This window comes from Argentina silus (genome assembly GCF_951799395.1).
Source record: "Argentina silus genome assembly, chromosome: 7".
NCBI classification, from domain to species: Eukaryota; Metazoa; Chordata; class Actinopteri; order Argentiniformes; family Argentinidae; genus Argentina; species Argentina silus.
This window is the reverse complement of record NC_139661.1, coordinates 11,274,813-11,295,962: the sequence shown is the minus strand read 5'-3', so window position 1 is coordinate 11,295,962 and position 21,150 is coordinate 11,274,813. Positions and strand designations below refer to the sequence as shown.

General features: G+C 40.0%; 6 protein-coding genes across 9 annotated transcripts; 1 reads left to right on the top strand and 5 right to left on the bottom strand.

Annotated features, from left to right (window-relative positions):
• Positions 1-177: 177 nt before the first annotated feature.
• On the bottom strand, positions 178-2,133 carry psmd9 (proteasome 26S subunit, non-ATPase 9). The gene is made up of 6 exons (XM_083674078.1): positions 1,990-2,133; positions 1,577-1,676; positions 1,186-1,379; positions 909-1,010; positions 719-807; positions 178-436 (listed from the first exon to the last, which is right to left on the bottom strand). Exons 1-6 carry the CDS (start codon positions 2,113-2,115, stop codon positions 409-411), a joined length of 639 nt encoding a protein of 212 aa, XP_083530204.1. The 5' UTR covers positions 2,116-2,133; the 3' UTR covers positions 178-408.
• A 160-nt stretch (positions 2,134-2,293) lies between these two features.
• Positions 2,294-6,567, bottom strand: LOC310807560 (rab5 GDP/GTP exchange factor-like). Of its 3 annotated transcripts, none has more exons than XM_083674065.1 (9): positions 6,551-6,567; positions 5,706-5,890; positions 5,469-5,599; positions 5,087-5,238; positions 4,809-4,878; positions 4,509-4,644; positions 4,274-4,365; positions 3,860-4,116; positions 2,294-3,767 (listed from the first exon to the last, which is right to left on the bottom strand). In XM_083674065.1, exons 2-9 carry the CDS (start codon positions 5,861-5,863, stop codon positions 3,420-3,422), a joined length of 1,344 nt encoding a protein of 447 aa, XP_083530191.1. In that variant the 5' UTR covers positions 5,864-5,890; positions 6,551-6,567; the 3' UTR covers positions 2,294-3,419. The 3 variants fall into 3 exon arrangements, with proteins under 3 accessions (XP_083530191.1, XP_083530190.1, XP_083530192.1); XM_083674064.1 differs by lacking the exon at positions 6,551-6,567 and adding an exon at positions 6,281-6,532; XM_083674066.1 differs by lacking the exon at positions 6,551-6,567 and adding an exon at positions 6,441-6,462.
• Positions 6,568-6,632: 65 nt separating this feature from the next.
• gtf2h3 (general transcription factor IIH, polypeptide 3) lies at positions 6,633-9,784 on the bottom strand. Of its 2 annotated transcripts, none has more exons than XM_083673760.1 (13): positions 9,729-9,784; positions 9,292-9,371; positions 9,079-9,185; positions 8,841-8,986; positions 8,532-8,591; positions 8,314-8,343; positions 8,179-8,207; positions 8,018-8,092; positions 7,875-7,928; positions 7,639-7,707; positions 7,408-7,543; positions 7,179-7,215; positions 6,633-7,090 (listed from the first exon to the last, which is right to left on the bottom strand). In XM_083673760.1, exons 1-13 carry the CDS (start codon positions 9,736-9,738, stop codon positions 7,021-7,023), a joined length of 903 nt encoding a protein of 300 aa, XP_083529886.1. In that variant the 5' UTR covers positions 9,739-9,784; the 3' UTR covers positions 6,633-7,020. The 2 variants fall into 2 exon arrangements, with proteins under 2 accessions (XP_083529886.1, XP_083529887.1); XM_083673761.1 differs by having other exon boundaries at positions 9,292-9,403; positions 9,729-9,751.
• Positions 9,785-10,125: 341 nt separating this feature from the next.
• eif2b1 (eukaryotic translation initiation factor 2B, subunit 1 alpha) lies at positions 10,126-13,474 on the top strand. The gene is made up of 9 exons (XM_083672856.1): positions 10,126-10,422; positions 10,702-10,803; positions 11,030-11,166; positions 11,348-11,464; positions 11,650-11,762; positions 11,881-11,949; positions 12,226-12,301; positions 12,911-13,036; positions 13,141-13,474. The coding sequence occupies exons 1-9, from the start codon at positions 10,410-10,412 to the stop codon at positions 13,294-13,296; spliced, it is 909 nt and encodes a 302-aa protein (XP_083528982.1). The 5' UTR covers positions 10,126-10,409; the 3' UTR covers positions 13,297-13,474.
• Positions 13,475-13,604: 130 nt separating this feature from the next.
• Positions 13,605-17,520, bottom strand: LOC310806670 (transmembrane emp24 domain-containing protein 2-like). Its single transcript, XM_083672857.1, has 4 exons — positions 17,254-17,520; positions 15,823-16,015; positions 14,833-14,940; positions 13,605-14,645 (listed from the first exon to the last, which is right to left on the bottom strand). The coding sequence occupies exons 1-4, from the start codon at positions 17,431-17,433 to the stop codon at positions 14,521-14,523; spliced, it is 606 nt and encodes a 201-aa protein (XP_083528983.1). The 5' UTR covers positions 17,434-17,520; the 3' UTR covers positions 13,605-14,520.
• A 2,255-nt stretch (positions 17,521-19,775) lies between these two features.
• Positions 19,776-19,958, bottom strand: LOC310807024 (uncharacterized protein; the record flags this gene model as incomplete). The annotated part of the gene is made up of 1 exon (XM_083673302.1): positions 19,776-19,958. One exon carries the CDS (start codon positions 19,956-19,958, stop codon positions 19,776-19,778), a length of 183 nt encoding a protein of 60 aa, XP_083529428.1.
• Between the last annotated feature and the right edge of the window lie 1,192 nt (positions 19,959-21,150).

The following is a 21,150-nucleotide window of genomic DNA, read 5'->3' as shown; positions in this document are numbered from 1 at the left end:
AGGGAGTGGCTAAAGCACAGACAGAGCCTTTACAGATGAATGGCTCACAAACAAGCTGAGAGAACATTCAAGAGATTTGATACACTGCAGATTGCTGTTTAGAACTTCTCAGGTGATGGACTCTGATCAAATGTATGCTCTACATGGGTTAGTATTTATTAGGCAGGCCAAAAAAAATACAATATATATATATTTTTATTTTCACACTGAAAGCAATCCTGTTCACAGAAAATAACCTCAATGCTTCTTATTAGGACAAATTCATTTTACTTTGAATCAGGTGAAAATTAAAACATGTGAAAGTGAAAACATGTTTTTCATTTGTAGCCACCCAGTAGTCTAACAGAGCTAGTGGCAAGGTTGATCGGAAGATGATACATTATGATCCTGCTGGTCATTTGGTCCTTATCATCTGTGGATGGGCACAATGTTGCATCTGTTTAAAAAATTAAAAAAAAAACACCAAATTGAGAATCAAGTCCAAGTCCAACCATGTTATTAGTAACATTAGTAACCTTCATAGCAATACCTTCTTTTCCAGTATATCCATATTGACAAAATATTTGATCGTTGTGCGTTTCCATTATCTATTACATAAAGATGCATTTCTGATGTATGACATATCTCAGGCATGTAAAGAAAAAAGTGTGAATGTAAGCCACTTCCTATAGCTTTATTGTTTGGAGTCCAAATAATAATCAAGCTCAATAACTCTCACCCTAGTAGACCTCTCCCTGACCACCTCTGTGGGGTAAGGCCCATTTGGGTTCGCTGGCTGTTTCGTATCACTGTAATGCTTAATGGTTTCTGAGAAAAAGGGAAAAACATCATGTCATGCCTGGCTAACAACGTATCTACAAATGTAAGACAATAAAGTGCATGCTGTCATAACAAGATGATTGCCATACCCCTTCACTATGCTGAACCACAGAGGCAATATTCTGGAGGTTCTGGAAGTTCCCTGTGTTTACAGAACCAAACTCTATGATTCCATCACCAACTTGCAGGCCCTATGGAAAAAAACATCAAGCTGTCACAACCCAAAAACAAAACCATCCATGATAAAACCACAATGTATGTTTGCACATGAAACGTGAATGACACTTGTCTCTGATAGCAGGTACTACAACCAATGATGATGCAGTTGGGGTCAAGATCAGTGGTAGGGGCACTGTTAACACTTACAGCCTGACAGGCAGGGGAGCCTTGTGTGACAGCATCCACACACGCGAATGGAGAGGGTAGGGTGACCTCCTGCTCCATGGAATCAGCTTGGGCTTCTGCACTGTCCTGCTCACGCTTGGCCTTTTCTCTAGCATGCAACTTATGCAGTGCTTCCTCAATGTCCACCATGATGGCCTTGTGATCATTCTGTAGACCTGACACATCAAAAGTAGATATAGAGAAAGCATAGGAAATTAAGTTGAGTGTGGCACATGTCAACAATATGCTGTATCACTGAAAAAGTCAGATATTGTCCAAAAAATAAGAGTCTACACTGCAACTGAGCTACAGGGGTCCCATCTTTACAGTCTATGATCTCATGAACTTGATAATAATGATGAAATGTTCTTACATGAAATACTGTGCCTTGCTATTCTGATCTGGTACACATTAACATCTGCACGAGGAAAGCCCTCTTCATCGACCAGAGGACCCTGCATTCCTACACCTTGCTATAAGAGAACATACAAGATCATTAGATTAGGGTTAGTTTGTACTCACATGACTGCGTGCGACACGTACACATACACAATTACGTGGGGAATTTATGTTGTGCATGTATTATATAATACAGATATTTAGTCAATTTGTAAACTGTTTAAACTAAAGTTACCTAGCTACATTGGACCAATGATTGGTTAGCCCCAATGGTTCCCGTCGTATCGTTCACGTTGCTCACACAGATGGGGTTAGCATTAGTTAGCAAATTAGCCAGCTGGCTCAATAAGATCATGAATATGGCAAAGTTATCAAACACTAACTTACATCTTCCAAAACGTCGTAGTACGCTTTAATTTGATCTTCAATTTGATCTTTCTTTTTAATAAGAATTTGGACATCTTCCATTGTTACTGTCGAATTTCCATCGTTGTTTTCTTCTGTCATCTTCATCACGTCGACTGTCGGGAAGCGCAGGGTAGGACTACAACTACGAGTCTGCGCATAGCAAAAGAACAACTGAAAAGCGGAGTACAAATTCTCTGCAGGAAAAAGCCTATTGTTGATGTCTTGAAATAAAAACCTGTTGAGGCTTTCATTTCTGGGTATGACTGAAGCAAAAACAACAAAATAATGTCAAATAGCTCTGTGTATTTCATCAGATTTTGGGTCATCGATGTCCACAACAAAACATTTTCCATACATTTTGTGAAAGTGTCTGTCCTCACACAGTATGGGACAACGTGCAATATAATAAAATAATAAAAACACAAGTTCAATAATTATATTTTAATTACATTTTCAACAGTACATGTCTGATACTAAAAAATATTCATTATCTTTGGAAACTCCTAACATGTAAACAACAAGACCACCCCACTAAGTTAGTACTAGTAGAATCAGCTTATGTCCATAAAAATTCTCAAAAAGAGAATGTGTGGAATATAGAGGAGTATAATTAAACAAAGCTATTTTACATGCATACACTCTATTAAACGGTATAATTTTCTTCACTATATAGTACTGAATAGTGAAAGTTTGTGTTGTGCTATTTTGACTGAGCCATCCCTCTACAAGGTCCCAAGTTGGCATCATCAATGACATATTTCACATTTTATTCCACCATGTTGAATGCATAGGCACTTAGGTTTACCTTGACTTACTCATCTAGCCTAAAAGAAAAGAAATTACAGCAATCAAATCTGCGATCTAAGTGCTTAACGATTCCAAACATTAAGACATCTGCCAGTATCGTACTTGTGATTAAAATTAATCAACTTCAATGTGTAACAAACTATTTCACACGATATAGAAGTGAAAATTCATCTTACTTAGTGAGGTGAGTTACATAGAAAAAAAATAATAAAACAACCTTCAAAACGTTACCTGAACAAGGTCAAGAATGTAAACAAATGGCAGCCAAGTGTGATGTGTGAAACCAAATACAATACATTGTTTCCTTTGTGTGTTATCTACTGTTTGGTTTTATGGCAAGAGCTTGCTTGCTTGCTTGTGCTTTTGTGCAAACTTAGCATTGAGGACTGTTGAGATCAGTTTGTCTTTAGCATCCCATTGAACAAAAAAAACAACTTTGTGCAACAATTTGGTACCTTCTCTGTTGTTTCAAATTAATCTGATTCTACAGCCCCACTGATACATGTGTACTGAAAAATGTTCTACCAAGAAACCTTCATTTAACCACACAAATCTAGCACAGGAATCTAGGACCAAGATCGAGGGGTTCCCCAATGTACAATCTAACATTCAGTCTCTGTTGGACAGGCGTTTGGCACCAGTTCAGACTGTGATTCAATTTCTTCTTGTGTCAGAACCGACTGGGCTGTTGCCTCGTCCACTTGTGCTTGAACAGACTGCACCCACTGTTGTAGCTGCTCCTTGAAGGCATTGACTCCTTGGTCCACCTTCTCCTGTCGGCCTTTCAGCTCCTCCAATTGGTCTTGCATCTCCCTGGCTACCCTTTGCCTCTCACTTCCCTCCTTGGGTATGGAGGGAGCATGCCGGCCCTGCATATGCCCCTCAAACTCCTCTGGGCTTAGGTTGAGTGCTGGCCCATCCAGCTTCTCAATAAAGGCCACTGCACAAGACTGAGGTAAAGAAGAGAAGGCAGAGAATGATCAAATTCAAGTAGTAATCATCTGAAACAGTGAAAGACCATACCTGAGTATTATGAACATACCAAATTGGTAAAGTAGTAGCCACTCTCTCCTGCCATCAGGCTGTGAGGGAGGCCGAAGCGAATCACATACTGCATGTTGGAGTGAAGTCGAGGTGGGTTGGCCTTAAGCACCACGTAAATCAGGCCTGACAGGAAGTCGTCAGCGTTCGCTGGCTCACTGTTGGAGGTGGAGAGGGCCTGGAAGACGTTCTGACTGCATTTGGACACGCAAGTAAGCTTATCCTGTGGTGCTCGCTTGGCATCCATCTCGATTATGGCTGGGAGTAGGGTGAATCGCAAGGTTAGACAATAGGTGGTAGGGTAGCTCCAAGATCAAAGTCTTGAAATGCTTGTGCAATAAGTAAGAAAGTAACAATACCAACTCATTTGATTTCATGTTGGTCCCAAAAACAAAGTAATAGTAAAGTAGATCACCTGTAATAGCAGGCAGAAAGGGGTCGCTGACCTCAGCCCTCTCATCAGGAAAAGGCACGCTCAACATCTGAGGGGTGACCCAGTTGAACGATCTGTCAAGTTCAATTCGAAGTGGATTAAAACAATCAGTGTATTGTTGAAAGTTGAGAGAGAGGGGTAGTGGGGGAGGGGGTTTGTGATGATATTTCAGATTGATTTCAGATAGATTAAAGTTATGCATGGATGTAAATCTGACCGTATCCTCCTTTGGAGTGCCAAGTCTTTCTGTTCGTCGTCACAACTGTCGTGGCAGAAGACCCACTTGTGCAGGCGGGTCATGATAAGCTTCTCCATATGCTCCATCATCTGAGAGACCTGAGCCTCCGAAAGGCCTGCAAATATTAGGCACAGTGAAGTTCTTTTTCAGTATTATATGGAGTGCAATGGAAATTGATACCCACAAGCTGACTATATGATTGTACTGCCAAACAGGACCAGAATTATTCACTTAAAATGGGGACCAACACAGCAGCTTTGAATTGGTTTGATTACTCACTGTTGAAATGGACAGCAATGTTCTGGTAGAAATCTTGGACATGGTCAGACTGCTTCTGCACTGGTAGATCCTGCAACAGAGCAAATGTTAGAAGCTATTTTTCTACTATAACTACAATGATCAAGATGAAGGAAAAAGAGACAGAACATATAGAAAATACAACTTGAAAGATTAAACAGGAGGTAAGGGCAGAAAATAGGAGAGACTGTATTCTACAGAGACCGAGATAATGATATGATGATATCTGAGAGGAAGGAAAGAACAGAGGGGGAAATTACATGGTAAGCCTCCATGGTATTGAGAAAGGCGGTGCAGCGGGACTGCAGGCGCTGCGAGGAAGGTTTACGTAGCAGCTTTAGGAAACTAGTGAAGTCCCCAGGCTCAAGGCTCTGGTAGGCCTTTAGGGCAGCTGCCTGGCCCTCTGATGACTCTGCAAGGCCAGAGAAGAGGAGGCTTCAGATAACATCAGTCATTATCCTATTGGCAAAATACAGAGTGTATCGTCGGTCTTGATTACCTCCCTCCGTTATAGTAATCTTACAAAAGAAGCAAGAGTGATTACTTACGCACATATGAGAAGGCCGGTATAACTGTGTTATATTTACTATGAGTGAATCTGCAGAGTTAGTGACTGAATTAAGAGTAAGCTGAGGGAACCACCTGGGTGTTTAGGAGGGGATGGCCCACCCCAAAAGAGCCTCCTCATTGTGTTAACTCTGCGACCCTTCTCCATATTCTTCTTTTCCTCGAATTTAGAGAAGGTAGGGGGAGATCCTCCATCATTTTGGGGGCTGGCAGCAAGGAACATTGCAAAAGTAATTTCAATAATTGCCAATTTAACAGATTTAATTTTGTTTTTGTGAATTTACAATATTTATGAATGACATCAAACTTTACCCCGTGTGTTGCCTGTCAGCCTCTGCTTTGCGGGTTCGTTCTCGCCAGCACTTTGAGCAAAAGCCCTGCCATGCGGGGTTACCATAGTACCCACAGGCATCCTTGCAGAGGAGCTCTGCCTGAGTAACTCTGATCCCCCTTTGTTGCTCCGACAACATCGTCAAGCTCTCTCGGTCTCCCTCCCACTGGTGACATAACAGGTAAATGGTAGAGTAACTGGATTTTCAACTCATGGACGATCATGCAGACAAACATCAATGCAAACTTTCCACACAAACACATTCCACGCAAGACATTTTTGTTCACTTGACTGTCCAATTGTAGGCCATTTATTATTGTGGAATTATTCACATATTATTATCAGTCGTATATGAACACACCTTCGATTATCATAAATTAATCATGAGTTCTTACAGCTAAAAAATAGTCCCAACAGTTCTCTCAACAAATACAACATTTTGCTGTTTGCTGATTTTCTACAAACTTTAGAGTTAAAACAACAACTTTGCTCTCGAGATCTTAACTGGCACAGGCTGTGAATATATATAGTGTTATAATTGTGACAGATGAAGTACCTCTATAGCAGGAGCTATTGTTAGTAACTTGCCATGGCATGATATACTTTGGCTAGCTAGCATCTAGCTAACGTTACGTCGTTGGTTTAGCTTGTTACATCATTGCCTAATTTGAGCCGAGGGGACTACTCGAACGGAATTTCACAAATTGTTTAGCTACTCAGTTTGGCAAAACTTTTCAGATATCGAGCTCACGCCCAAAACCCTATTACAACAATGCTGACAAGTCAAGACTTTGCCAGCCGGTAATCGACAAACAAGTCAACTTACCTGCTTCCCTCTTGAGGATCAGCTGCTTCTTTGACACGGTGACACCGGAACAGCTTTAAACTGTTTTTTATTTTATTTTTTATTATGATTATACACATCGTCCAAGTAATTATCAAGAAAGACACAAATTCCAAAATACATATTGATATATACAGATAATCTGGTGATGATATATCAGCAATGCAATAGAAGGCAAACTTTATTAATGAAAATAGCTGTATTTAAAAGTATAAAAAAGTATACACAAATGATGGTGCAGATTGGCTACAAGATCTATAAAACTTCAGTGTGAAACTCATATTTTACTACAGTATGACCCAATGTTGCCTCAGACACATTTCTAAAGCCAAAGACGCCTGCTGTTTTAACCTACTTGACCTGTTCCATACAAGTAAAACAGTGATAATATACTGGTATTTGTACAGAGAAATCAATTACTATTTTCGAGAAAGCCTACAGTAATTAGCATGTTACATTGATGGCTTGAATTTCTTCTTCTTTGACTTCACCATCTGAGGCAAAGGAATTTTAAAGGCAGTCCTGCAAGGAAAAGGAATGTCACGATGACTACACAGATTTACCCAAGAGAAATTTACCATGCATTGATTAGAATCATGTCAATACTCACTCGCAAGTTGTGCAGATGGGACTGAAGTTGCAGAATACTTCAAGAGAACAAGCAGAGAAGGGGATTATCAGACACTTATGATTAAGGATCTTAACATAAGTGCACACTAACTACATATATTTTGAGAGAAGAAAACAATTCACTCTCCTCTCCATCCAGTTATTAAAGTAATGCTAACAATAATTTATCATAATTGTAGTTTCAAGCACGTTGGCATTTTTAAACTCACTTGACAAACACACTGAGCAGACATAACCAATCTCAATGAGGTTTCGGTGGCAAAAGCATGCTGCTCGGTAGTCCACATGCACAGGTGGTGGCAGCACCAGTTGGGAACGTTGTTCTGAGTCTGGCAGGAATACCCACTGCCCAGGAAACATAAAATGCAATAAAAAAAAACATTCTTGTACAGAGATTAAAATTATATGTGTGGCTCTGTGTGTAGTCTTTTTGTCCTTACCAGAAGGTATTGTGCCAGGGCAATCTTCTGGGGTATCTTTAAGTATAATCCCCCAGTTATGTCACAGGCCTAATGAGAGAAAAAATTAATGAACTGTGTGTAATGTTATTTGTTTTAAGAAGTTCAATGCATTCATGTCTGTAAATGATCGTTTGACACATTTTTATTTAGTCATTGTACAGATATTGCACATATCCTTTTAAATGATACTGTATGTCTTAAAATACAAAAAACACCTGTTGAAGAAGACCTGACTCTGAGTCCAACACACAGGCGTCAATTAGGATATTCTGAAATGAGGAAAAAAATAGGCACAAATTTGCTCCAATTAATCAATACAAAATGTTAAAGGTAGAGAGCTAATGTGAACATATTTTACCTGCTTCTGGGCAGCGAAGATCACATTCATGAAGTTCATGTATTGAAGGGCACAGTCTTCTGCTGCTTTTATTACCTTTACAGCAAAATCACAAAACAAACAATCAAATCATATTTATCAAATCAGTGCCCTCATGACACAAAACTCAGATGACGACTTACCAATATCCTTGATTTCATATCTTGCCCAGCTGAAAAAGGAAAGAAAAACATTCATGCTACAGAATTCTAAGATGAAATTGAATTGAGTTTTTAACACTTATCATTAGCCTGAATAGAAATGCCCCCAAAAACTACCTTCAAGCTCCTTTGTGATTCTGTGGATATCTGAACAATGAAAGTAAAAGAAATACCAGCAAACATCCTGTTTGAAATAAAAATGTGAAGTGGTGCATCCATGATGAATTTTCATATGTAATCAAATTGTATTAATAACCTAAAGCAAGCCAGCAACTGGAGATTTCTGAAACAGATGCTGCAAGCACTGCTCTGATGGGACTTTATGGAAAGGATACAGCAGAGAGCTTTGGCAAGGGATCCAGCCAATAAAGTCTCTGTTTGTCCCCTCACTTCAGCTGTAAAACCATGACAAAAAAAGTTATCAGGAGGAGCAGCTGTAGAATTAATGTGTTGTTTTTTTGAGAGTTTACAAACAGGAGGTACTCCCCTACACTAGTACAGCATTTAGTCTCCTGTGATATTGAGACATCTTTCCAAAACATTAAAAAGGCCATTCACTTTTTTTCTCGACATAGTTATACACAGATGTCAATTATTATGCATCAACACCCCAGTCTATCGAATACATTCTCACTGCTACTCACTTCTCAACATGAGATTCCTGATCTCTTCAGCAACAAGGTCATTGGCAACCGTCAAGAGCTCATATTTGCCATCCCCACTAGAAGATGTAGCATCATCTCCAGGGCCATTCCCAGCTTTCCAGTGCTTACATGGGTACAGGAAGTGACTGCAGCATGTGACAAAAGAGGTGTGCACATATTAAACTCAAGCATTTGAAAGCATGCAGTTTTTCAACTGATCAATGACAGGGTTGATTACCTTTCTTGACAATGGCTGGCAATAATGGCTAACTTGTTGGTCCTGGTCATGACCAAGTGAGAGTTACCCATCACCATGACAGCATCCAGACACTTGGATAGGGTGAACTAAGAGTATGGACAGAAGAAGAAGAAGAAATTAAGCATGACTACACCAGAGTGGTGGCAGACTAGGTATTTAAGGAAAGGCACAAATAAAAGAGTAACTGAGTACCTCGGGATCCCGTTGAGCTTGCTGGCCCCACCATATGGGATTAACATCCACAACAATGACCAGAAGACTGACTTCATCCTCTGCAGACAAAGCAAAATGAAAGCAAAATGACCTAGAAAAATTGGCGACATACATGACACAAACATATCACTAAATGCTCTGATGACTACACACACGTGAGTGTATAAAATCAATACTCATTACTTTAGCTATCTATGTCACTGTACTGACTACTGTCTCGAGTCTGTGCTTGCTAAAAGTGTGCTCTAGTCTTGGCTAACACAGATAGCTAGCTAGATATGAGTTAATCTCTTAATAAAACGAGTTCAAGTCAAACCTATTCTGGTAGACAATATTTTCACTCAAAACAAATTATATAGTTCAAGTTTCTAAAGACAAAACATGTTTATCGCGCATATTGTTTATTAATCCCTTACCCGATGCCATCACAACATAACTGGCTAACTAGCTAACACTCATCTAATGCTCCGCCTATTTCTCTTTAATGATGGTGCATTCGGCACCTTTAGGAAACTCGGAGATACTATTTCACGAGTGGGATGTATAACCACAAGAACGACCCTCCAAGTCAGAGTTCCAACAATCACACCTGTATGTATAATGTATGTTTATACATGTTGTTAACGTTCTTTATGGAATGCAAACGAATTGGTTGAAGAGTTGTTCACACTTCAAAGGCACTTGAATGTTGGGGTTATGACTTCGCGAACTGGGAGCTATGAGTTCCCGAAAACCAAACGAACATACCATGAGACCGACGAACCAACCAATGAGAGATGGGAGGTACATCATCAAGAGGCGACATTCATTCCCAGTCCATGCAACTACATTAGTGAAATATTTGCTTTCCAATTTCTATCCGTGGCTAGCTTTATGTTAAGATATTATCAACTGAGCAAATTCAATCGGCACAAATTAATTGTTTTAAACCAATTCAAAGTCTAAAAGCAGCCATCGAAAGCCCATCAGAGGAAGAACGTGGCACCAGCTATCGAACGTTCACTAGCTGTCAAGAATTTTCAACGCCAGCTGTAACCAGCACTAGAAAGTTGTATACGTAAATATATTGTCTGCTGAGTGCCAATTTCTTCGACAGAATGGACAAAGATGGTAAGATGAAATTGCTTTGTTTTTTCAAGTTTGTGATATTCACAGCAGGGCGATGCCAAATATAATGTCTGAGAGAGCGCATCTGTGTCTATCTATGTCTATAAATATAATTATGTCCATCTATCCATATACCATAGCATCCTGTAGGATGATAGAGAAAATTGGCTTCCATATCGAGTCTATCTACAGTTATTATTCATTACATTTACTATGTACATGCTGGATATCACGTGTCTGTCTTTCCATTCGACTTCGACTTGCTCAACTCTCTCAATACAGAGGTGGTGGAGTACTTCAGGACTCAAATGATGCAGGACCCTGAGGTTGCCTCCGCTGTGGCGGCAATCCGCACTCTCCTGGAGTTCCTGAAAAGAGATAAAAGTCAGAAACTGCCTTGAGGCCTTTCTTTTTTCATCTATGTTACACTAATGTGGTGACAGGCTTTATAGCTAATCAGAAGTCTGATCGTTTGCCTAATGTGAGATTCTGAGAGCATTTGCTCCTCAGTGATGAAGAGTTGGCACTGTTTTGGTAGAGGGCATGTACCGTTAGCAAACAGAGAGAAATAGGGGTATTGATTAGCTGGAGGTTTTGTGTTTCTGAGCAGGCGAGACCATCCTGGGCCTGAGAGAGAACCTGACCCAGACCATTGGATGTCTGGAGGAGGCTGACTCTTCTGTGGCTGTGTCATCTGGTGGTGAACTATTCCTCCGCTTCATTAGCCTCACATCACTGGAGCACCCAGTGAGTATAGGCCCTTACCTATCATATCCCCCTCAGTGTAGCGAACATACTCCTACCCCACTTGATACCATGATGTCATACTTATGCAGTAATTCCGCTTGAGTACAACACACCAGCATTGTTTGAGGTTTTACACTCAAGTAATATTCAAATTAATTACTTCTCTCTGTCCTCCAAATAGGATCTCTCTCAATGCAAGAAAGTGATGGTAGAAAGAGGGGAGCTTTTTCTTAAGAAAATATCTCTTTCCAGGAGTAAAGTAGCAAAACTCTGCCATACCTTCATCAAAGACGGAGCTGTAAGTGCATAACATTTCATGGAAGAGTTAATCATGGAAGATATTACAGATCTTTAAAATGTATGCTTAAATACTTTAATATCTTAGTATGTTATATGTTAGTAATGTCCCTTGTTTTCCCAAACCCCTGAACTGTGACACCAATGGTGATTCTCTCTCTGAACTCCCCAAGTTTTCATTCACAGAAAATACTGACACACTCGTCCTCCAGAGTGGTTTTACGGGTCCTGGAGAGTGCAGCAGCCGACAAAAAACGCTTCACTGTCTATGTCACTGAGTCACAACCAGACTCAGCAGGGTGTGTGCTCAACACTCATATATATATATATATATATACACTCATGTCAAAATGAATAAATTAATCCAAGAGCAACTTGAAGGACTCTTAACAAGTCTCAACATTTGCTTCTTTCTAGACAAAACATGGCTGACAAATTGCGGAAACTGAATATTCCAGTCACAGTGGTTCTCGATGCTGCAGTGGGGTAAATATTAAATCAATCTGTATGATTAGGTAATTTAAGTAATTCATATTTAGGCAGGCCAGCTCAATCATTCCATGCATAACATAAAGCACATGCCATTTAGCAGATGCTTTTATCCAAAGCAACTTGCAATACAGTGAGTGCATACAGTACTGTACATTTCTTTTTTTTTTTTAATATGTGATGCATGTTTTTGCTTATGCCCACCTTTGATTGGTACAGGTATATGAAGGAAGCAGGGAATTGAAGTCTTGTCTCTTATGCTGTTTGTTATAGGTACATCATGGAAAAGGTGGACCTGGTGATTGTGGGTGCAGAAGGAGTGGTGGAAAGTGGTGGCATTATCAACAAGGTAGATTTGTTTTGGAGAGGAAACTCGGACACAACATTCTGAACGCCCTCAAGCTGGTTTCACATGGGAGTGGCGGCCACTAGGGACTCCAATCATTTTCAATGGCAGCTGTGTGGCAGGTGGAGAAATTGTACAGTTCCCTAGGTCAGAGCGTTCTATAAAGAACTCTACTAGAACATTCTGCCCTAGGTGTTGCCATCTCCATGCACGTTTACGTGAGCGCCACTCAGCTTGAGTAGCGACAGTAATAATATCGTCAATTTTAGAGCGGCGCTGCCTCAGTTAACCAATCACAATTGAGTAGGGGGCGCTACAAAGAGGCTTCCCTCCTTCCTGCTAAACATATACACGCGTAGCGAGCATGGAGGAGAAACTCTTTTGTAACCCCTCCGCTCTCGGTTGAGTGAACCTGGCGTCGGCGTTACAGCTTGCTTGTCTGTAGCGGCATTTAGGGTCAAAGCTTTTCCTTTTTGTTGTATTCTCAATATAAATTATTGTATGTGCCTTCATGCTACTCAACTGTCTTGAGAACTTTTTATATTGGTTTAGATTTTAGTATCTTTATTGGATAGCACATAATACTTATGTCTTGCAATCCACCTGACACAGATTGGCACCTATCAACTGGCTGTATGCTCCAAGGCACATAACAAACCTTTCTACGTTGTGGCAGAGAGTTTCAAATTTGTCCGACTCTACCCTTTAAACCAGCAAGATGTTCCTGACCGTTTTAAGGTAAGAGCACTTATGCATGTACACTTCATCGCTGTAGTTTTAGTTTATATTATATATACGTGTGTGTGTTTACTATTGGCCTCTCTGTGCTTCATGCATCTCAGTACAAAGCAGACACGCTGAAAGCAGTGGAAGACCTAGCAGAAGAACACCCCATGATTGACTACACACCACCATCTCTCATCACACTTCTCTTCACAGACCTGGGGGTCCTCACTCCCTCAGCAGTCAGTGATGAACTAATTAAGCTGTACTTGTAAGCTGGAGCTCTCACAATAAACATGGATGAACCTGTTGCATATATGAACAACTCAAGTCACCCTTCAAAATGCATATTATTGAGGATTTTATAATGTTTTTAGTGTGGTGTGCTGATAAGACCATTGCCCCCCAAATTTGCTTTACTGGAATTAAATATTCATGCTTCTAATATAAAGGTCAGTTTAACTTGCTACCATTGTTGAGAGTTGTCAGGTGTCTTTAATTGTATGCCCCACAGGGAAGTCCTTCTGTCAAAGCTCTTCTTTCCTGGCAATCGATTCATCAAAGATTTGCAAATTTATCAAAAGAAAAAAGAAACACTTTTTATTGTTATTAACAGGACTTGGGTCATAGATCTGCATTATAACTTGACAACACTGAAGGTTTGTCTAAGCTTTGTTGGCTCAGTGGTGTTATCCACCCCATGTCACCCTCTGTCTCCCCCAAAACATCCCGTGAACATAAATACCAATACTAACTAGGTAAAATCTGTACAAAATTGTCCTCCTTTGATAAATTATTTTTGCCCTCTTTACTAGTACAATAGAAACGCTCAAGCAACTACTTCAAACTGGTAACAATAGATCAGATACTCCCGCACAAGTACTCAAACATCCCCTTAATATAGAAACAATCTTTAAACATACAGTGCCCCATGTATGCCATAACTTTGTACTTTTCTTTTAGATATGCATTGTGCATACTGTGACTGGCACGGGAGGTGTAAAGAAAACTTATTTGTACAAAAAACTCCCCCAAAATCAAAAACATCTAGTGCAAGCGTAACATTTCTCTAACAAAACAAAACTTAATAAGAATTTTAGGACTACATTGTTCCAAGCCCAGTGTTATATTTGATGTGTCCGCCACTTACTCATGTCCACAACTATGAGAAAAAGAAAAATCGTCTTTGTGGTATCTGGTGCTTCGGGCAGTGGCATTCAATGCGCAAATATGAAAAACCTTCCATGGTGAAAAAAGTCATACCCTCTTCAGTGTGATTGGTGTCAAAGTCTGAGTAATCAATGCAAAGAGTCTTCCTTTTAAATGGATAAACTAATTACATTGTACCATGGCCTGAGGTACATCAAATAAAAATAACATAAGAAACAGGTTGGACAGGCTTTTCAGAGATTGTTTGCTTTCCAATTTTGGTGTAGCTAATGGTTCCAGTGAATGATGAATCACTTTGGAGCTTTAAAAAAAACTTTTTTTTTTTTTTTTTAAACAACTCTTCGCACTTCAAAAAATCTCTTCAGATAGTAGATCTGTCCAAGGGTCATGGCTACTAGTACAAGAGCTTCAAAGAAAGACCAAAGCACCACTCGGCTGTTTGTGTTGTCATTGACTAGATCGGGGGCGAGGGGAGAGAAACAAACAAGAAATTACATTAAACAACCACTGACCAGATTATTCAAAAGCTTTAAAAACTAGCTCTACATAAACATATTGAAGTTTGTGCTGTTGGTGGTAAGGTAATGGCATACATTGTACACTAATGCAATTGTCAAAGAAGTTTATAGAGGTAGTCTTACTTGCTCTGTGTATCCTCTCTCGGACCTCCATGTATTCCTGCTCATGTTTTACTGCTGTCATGGCAACCGCTAGCTCATTGATCATTTCCTCCAGCTTGTTCTGATGGGCTGAGCAAAAAACAAAAAATATTTACACACTACCGTTATATGATTTCTCTATCACACAATAAACAGAAGACACTATCGGCAACCTAAACCTCTCATCTCTTAAATGGAATATGGTATTACCATTATGCAAACTGGTCCGATTGTTATTCTCAATAAAGTCAATTGCCTCACATACTAATCAGATGCCGTGACTGACTACCAACTCAATAATTTCTTAGTGTAACTTTTACATAAAATTACATCTGCAGAAACAGAAAAATTAACATTAGGCATAGTTTGAGCTGGTAGGGTCGAGCATACTGCCGCATTGACAAGGCACATGGATATTGTTTCTTTTGTATCATCACACTAACCAACCTATAAAGACTAAAAAAAACATCAAGGACAGCCCATATGGCATAAATTCCAAAATCCATTCACATTTGTCTCAAGTCATTGCCAGGCAACAGGTGAGTGTCCATTAAGCAAAACACACAAAACAGCACAACCCAGGCAATTAATCTAACTATGGAAACCCTTATTACATACACTGTTTATTTTTCAATTAGAATACCAGTGAGTACTGGGGAGGTACAGGGACACAATGCAACAGAGAATGAGGCTGAAGTTCTCTGACCCCATGCAATGCTGTTAACCTACCGTCCCAGGTGTCACCACCACCTGACGGGGGGAGGGGAGCAGAGTGAGAGAGGGGAGACTTAAAGAACAGAAGGAGGATGAAGGAAAACAGTGGGAGAAAATGAAAGTGACAGTGTTCCCCAGAACCTAAAAATATCCTCTGGTAGTCATGGCAAATGGAGATTTATGAGATCACATCACCAATACAGTAGCAGTCATAGTGGCATAATGCTGCTCTCCTCATCCCTATTAACCTCTGCATACCTTCTGTCTCCATGCCGTCTCCCTTGGGGGCCTCTCCAATGTCAATGGTAAACATGACGATCTTAGGTGTCATGGTGGACATTTTATTGCTGAAGCAAAACTTGTATGTGCCATCCATATGTGCTGACACAGAATACTTCCCACTGGATTCTCTGTCTCCTTTATAAATCTGCTTCCCATCCGGACCCGTGATCTGCAAATAAGAATGAACCATTAATTGACACCTCTAATGTATGTCATGAGGCATACATACTACTGGGTTATGTGACTGGCAGGAGAACATGCTACCAGCACTACAAGCTGTGGCAATATCCCCAACCTGAATGTTTGGCATCCACTTATCCAGAGAGGGACCAAATGGTATGTGATTATATCATAAGGTCTGAGTTCAGTGTATGACTCACCCCACTCATGCTTTATTTGACAACAATTGGCTTCTGTTTTTAATAAAGGACAGAATAGTGAGACTTTTTTTGACCAGCATATATACCCATCCATTTCCCTCCGGACCATACCAGTTGTTGTTTTCGACCATGTCTCATTTCTGCTCACTTACAAAGCATATGGCTCCAGACATGATTCAGTCACCATTTGCCATGACATGACCCAACCCAAAACACACTGCATATATGCAATCTAGGAGTTCATAAGACTACTTTAATAGGTCCCCACAATATGGCCATGTTGCAATGCGAAAATGGATTCTCACATCGAAATTGATGAGTAATTTGGCTATTTTCTTTTGATTTATGGTTAGGCGTAAGGTTAGTGAGCTAGCAAATGTTTTCTACGTCCTGTCTAGTACCGTGGCATGGACAAATTTAGCCAGGGCCAGCTTTGCCGATAGTAACGACGACCACTTTAATACTATAACTGTCTATATAATATGTCCAATATATGATCTAACCATATCCACAGAAAGTATTATCCACAAAGTAGTTTTTATCCTAACCCTTTTCAAATCTGAGGACAATCGTGACTGCAAACCCTATGATATAAAGGCTCCTGACAACAAAAACAGACAGTTACAGTAAGTTGTTAGTGGTTGTTATGACAAGAGTTGTACTTATTTCAACAAGGTATTTTAAAATCAATCAAACTGAAAATAGGCGACGAGTTGGCGGCATTTTGTTGCCAAGCCATTATCAAAGGGTCAAGCTTCCTAAAACGGACGAACTCAACGCTGTCAATCAATTTGCTTCCTACAAGCTAGCTAACGTAAGCTAGCACTAGCAGCTAGCACTCAGCTAACCTAGCTAAACCGACTAGCTAGGCCCTCTACTCTGTAGCTAGCTACGCGTTTAGTTATCAAAAACTTAGTGCGCGTCAAACAGCGCGCCAACCAGCCAACATAGCTACGTGTTATCTCATCGTTTGCCCGCTGCAATCAGGTTCAGGGACGGGACACATTTCAAAACGCAACGGCCTTACCTCCACATCGATGTCAAGGAAACCTCCTTCAGCCACCTCAAACATGAGGCCCATCTTGGTACCAGAATTGACACGTTCAAAAAAGCACTCTTCGGCATGAGCGTCTATGCTTACAAAATAACCCGATGCTTGGGTGGAAAACATAGCCATAAGGACCAGAAATTCCGAGAAAGTAAACATGATTGTTACTTTTCGTTTACGTGAAAAGGAGAACAGATTATAAAAAAACGCTCAGCGCTGAGCGAGCCCTCGCAAGCCACCGGTGGCGTTCCAGGTCGCCAACAAGGAATCTTCTTCTTGTGTCCTACTGTCTTTAATTTCCGGCAGGCTAGCAAGACGCGACGAAGTAACAGGCCGTGTCTGAATGCTCATACTGCGATCTATTTAGTAGGGTTTTCAGTAGGCTATGCAAGATTAGAATGTTTTGCAGTATGCGAAATTGAGAAAATGTGTAAAATTCCAGGATGTCATACTAGATGTGCCTTTCCATGTAGTATGAATTCACTGCACACTATTCAGGAAGTCCTTTCCAATTGTAGTCCCACAATTCAATGGAGCTGGTAAGCAAGGCAGGCAGTACCCAGGGGTGTAGAGGGGGCCCACCGGCACTTATTTTATGAATAATGAACGGAGGTCGTATACATAATTCCTAAAAATAGTTTTGAAATGACAGACCATCATTTACGTTGTCCCAGTAATAGCCATATGCACCAGAGAACGTCTCCCCAACCCTTGATTCGGGGAAACCGGGATCAGCAGCCTGGGCCAAAAAGTCTAAACCTTCCAACACTCCGGGATGAAGGAAGTATATTTGGTGCAGTTATATTTGGTGCTGCCTGAAATGTTCTACCCATAGAAAATGTTGTATATCACCTGCTAAACACGCATGTGTCGCATATGTGAGAGAGCAAGGTAATGCGAGATGGTGATGGAGTAACACCTCCCATTTTGTCTTGTCCCGAGTCCGACAATGACAGAAGATGCCCCCCACCCACCGTTTATGTACCCAGCGAAAATGTTGCCTATCACCTGGTGACCTTTGACGGGAGAATAAAATAATGATAAGTGCGAGTGAAAAGCTTGATTATCGACCCATGTATATGCTTTCTCAATGAGATACATTGAAACAATTAATCAGTCCTGCTTGATACGCGCGACACTGACTCTGCTCTCTCAAAGTGAAATGATTGACAGGATATCAGTATATACTTTTAGTAATCAGTATAGGCAGTATGAGCATTCAGACACGGCCAAAGTCCCAGTCTCAGCCAAATCTATGGTGTAGTAAAAGTATATGGTGTAGGCCAGCGGTGTAGACTAGAGAAGTGAGAGAACAGTAAAAACTTTACTGGCAATCTCATAACAGTCGGTCCTAGTAGATAGATAGATAGATAGATAGATAGGTACTTTATTGATCCCCGAGGGGAAATGAAGGCGTTACAGCAGCTCACATCACAACCAACAACAACAAAATAAAGTGATAATAGAATAAAATAAAGTGTTTTTTATCGAATAAGTGGTTACATGCTCAGCCAACTCACAAAACAGCACCCTCCTAGCCTATCGCCTGCTGTACGCAGTCACGCTCCACAACGCTACATTCCTCTACATTACACGCCCGCGGTGTTAATGAAATGATTGAATAGAATGGGAGCGTTAAATAATTTTGCAACGCTCGCATGACGTAGGCTCACGCGCGCGGCCAGTGTGGTTTTGTGTTAGAGTCGCCTTGCGCAGCGCACATTTCGTTTTAAGTGAAATTTGTTGCGCAGCGCAACTACAATACATAGGATCTGGAACAAAACCCTCAACTTGCGGAGGAGGAGCACAGAGCACTAGCTTACTGTACTACTAATACTTATTTCTACCAGTAAGGGGCGCAAAACAAATAAGTCAAAGAGAAAGTCTCTGATATGATTCTGACTAAATACAAACATTGTCACAGTGTCGTATTTACATTGTGCTAAACTTGTTTTTCCACAGAAGAAAGGATTGACGTTTACAAGTAGCCTTTTCAGAAATGAGCCGCATTGAAGTGATTGGAATTCCATAACTTCATGAATTGCAGAAAGGTTTTGCTTTACAATGCCTGCTGTTGCATATAGGCCTATAAACTGGATTAGATGGATTGGACCTCCTTGAAAAAACAGACACCAAAAAAAAATACAGGCTAGAAGAGTTTGATTCTATATTCATTCTAATTGCTGCTTAGGCTATTAAAAACTGTGCCTACACAACAAAAATAATGACGTTTACTGAACATATTTTCTGCAGCAGGCTGCCTGTAGCATATGCGTAAACTTCCATAATTGAAATCACAATACATGCACCCAAAACATGATTAAAGATTGTTATTTTATTTTGAATAGGTCGTATTTGTCCCAGCTCGCACAGGACACATTTGGCTGCTTGCTTGTGTAGCACTTTTACGATAGGATACACTGACATGAATAATATGCTAATAGACCTACCATAATATCATTTTTGCCTGCAATAGCGTAACTCGTAGACATGTCCCTTTTTCATTTTGCAACCATGAAATACGTGGTCCAGCCAGCTAAAAGCAAAGCACCTAACACAACGGTGTAACTGAAGAGAACAAATTTCAGAAGTTCTTTGAAGGTCCGAAGGAAGCGGATTGACAACGGCTCCATCTCAAAATGGAAATCCATCTCCTGATGATCAATGTAGTTTGGATGATACATGCTTTGCATTTACAGGCCCTGAAAAGATTTCAAAGATTATCATCGACAATATTTTTTCTATACAGACCAACAACATAGCATAGCCTATAAACAGCCAGACTACAACACAAATAATTGATTTCCTTATTATAACATATATGCCTAAATAAGCAGGTAAATATGCTATTCAAATAAACAGAACAATTCTTATTAGATATCTGTGTCTGTCAACGTCGTAGTGAAATAGACCTAGTCTTATACATCATATCAGCAACAAATAGGCTATTTGTTTGGAGAGGAGACTATATAAAGCCTTTGCCACATGCCTGATATGAATAATTAATTTGTAAATTGCACTAAATGCTTCTGGTATCGATCTAACACTGAGTGCTCATACATTTAAAAGCTACATTTTGCAGCCAACTGAGCACACAAATTCCATGCACTTGTTGAGTGCTGTAGGCTATATGCTTGTAGGCTATATGCCTATCTGATACTTTTGACCAAATGTGTGACACATTTCAGAAAATACTCAAGTTGTTATTATTTTTGAATAGTCAAATAGGCCTAAACATGTCAATAGCCTTGTCAATAGGCTACAGACATTTCTCATCAGCTAAAACAATTGTTTCCCATAAGGACATGGCACCAAAAACACGAACAATTCCATTGCTTTGTTATGATAATAATATTATAATGAATAATATCTTGAAATGGTTAGGTTTTAAATCAGCTGATCTACTTTTTTTCTTAGTATCATAATTGACCTGCAACAAAATCACAAAAACAATGAACTCAGCTCAAAATTATATTGCAACGTGAACAAACACTGCCTAAAATGTAAAATTGTTACTTACCTTTTCGGTTTATGTAGGATTTTCAATTCAGATACATTTGATGTAGATGCGCTCCATGGACAGGTTTCGATGTTGGAAGGAATACATGTCCGTTACCACAACTCCTAATGGCAGAGGAGGGGCCAAGAACAATTACATTGATTAAGCTACAAGAGTCTTGAGACCCTTGGGTTTTTCCTAATGGAAAATTAAGCCGTCGTGCACCTGCTCCGCTGAGGTGAGACCATATTGTACTTGGCCCATAATGCATATGCTATGTGTATGGTTGATTAACATCTCATCTTTTGTATTTAAATTGAACACAGGCCATTATCTTAAATTATCATTAATATCGCTGTGTGGTGAAAACAACAGGA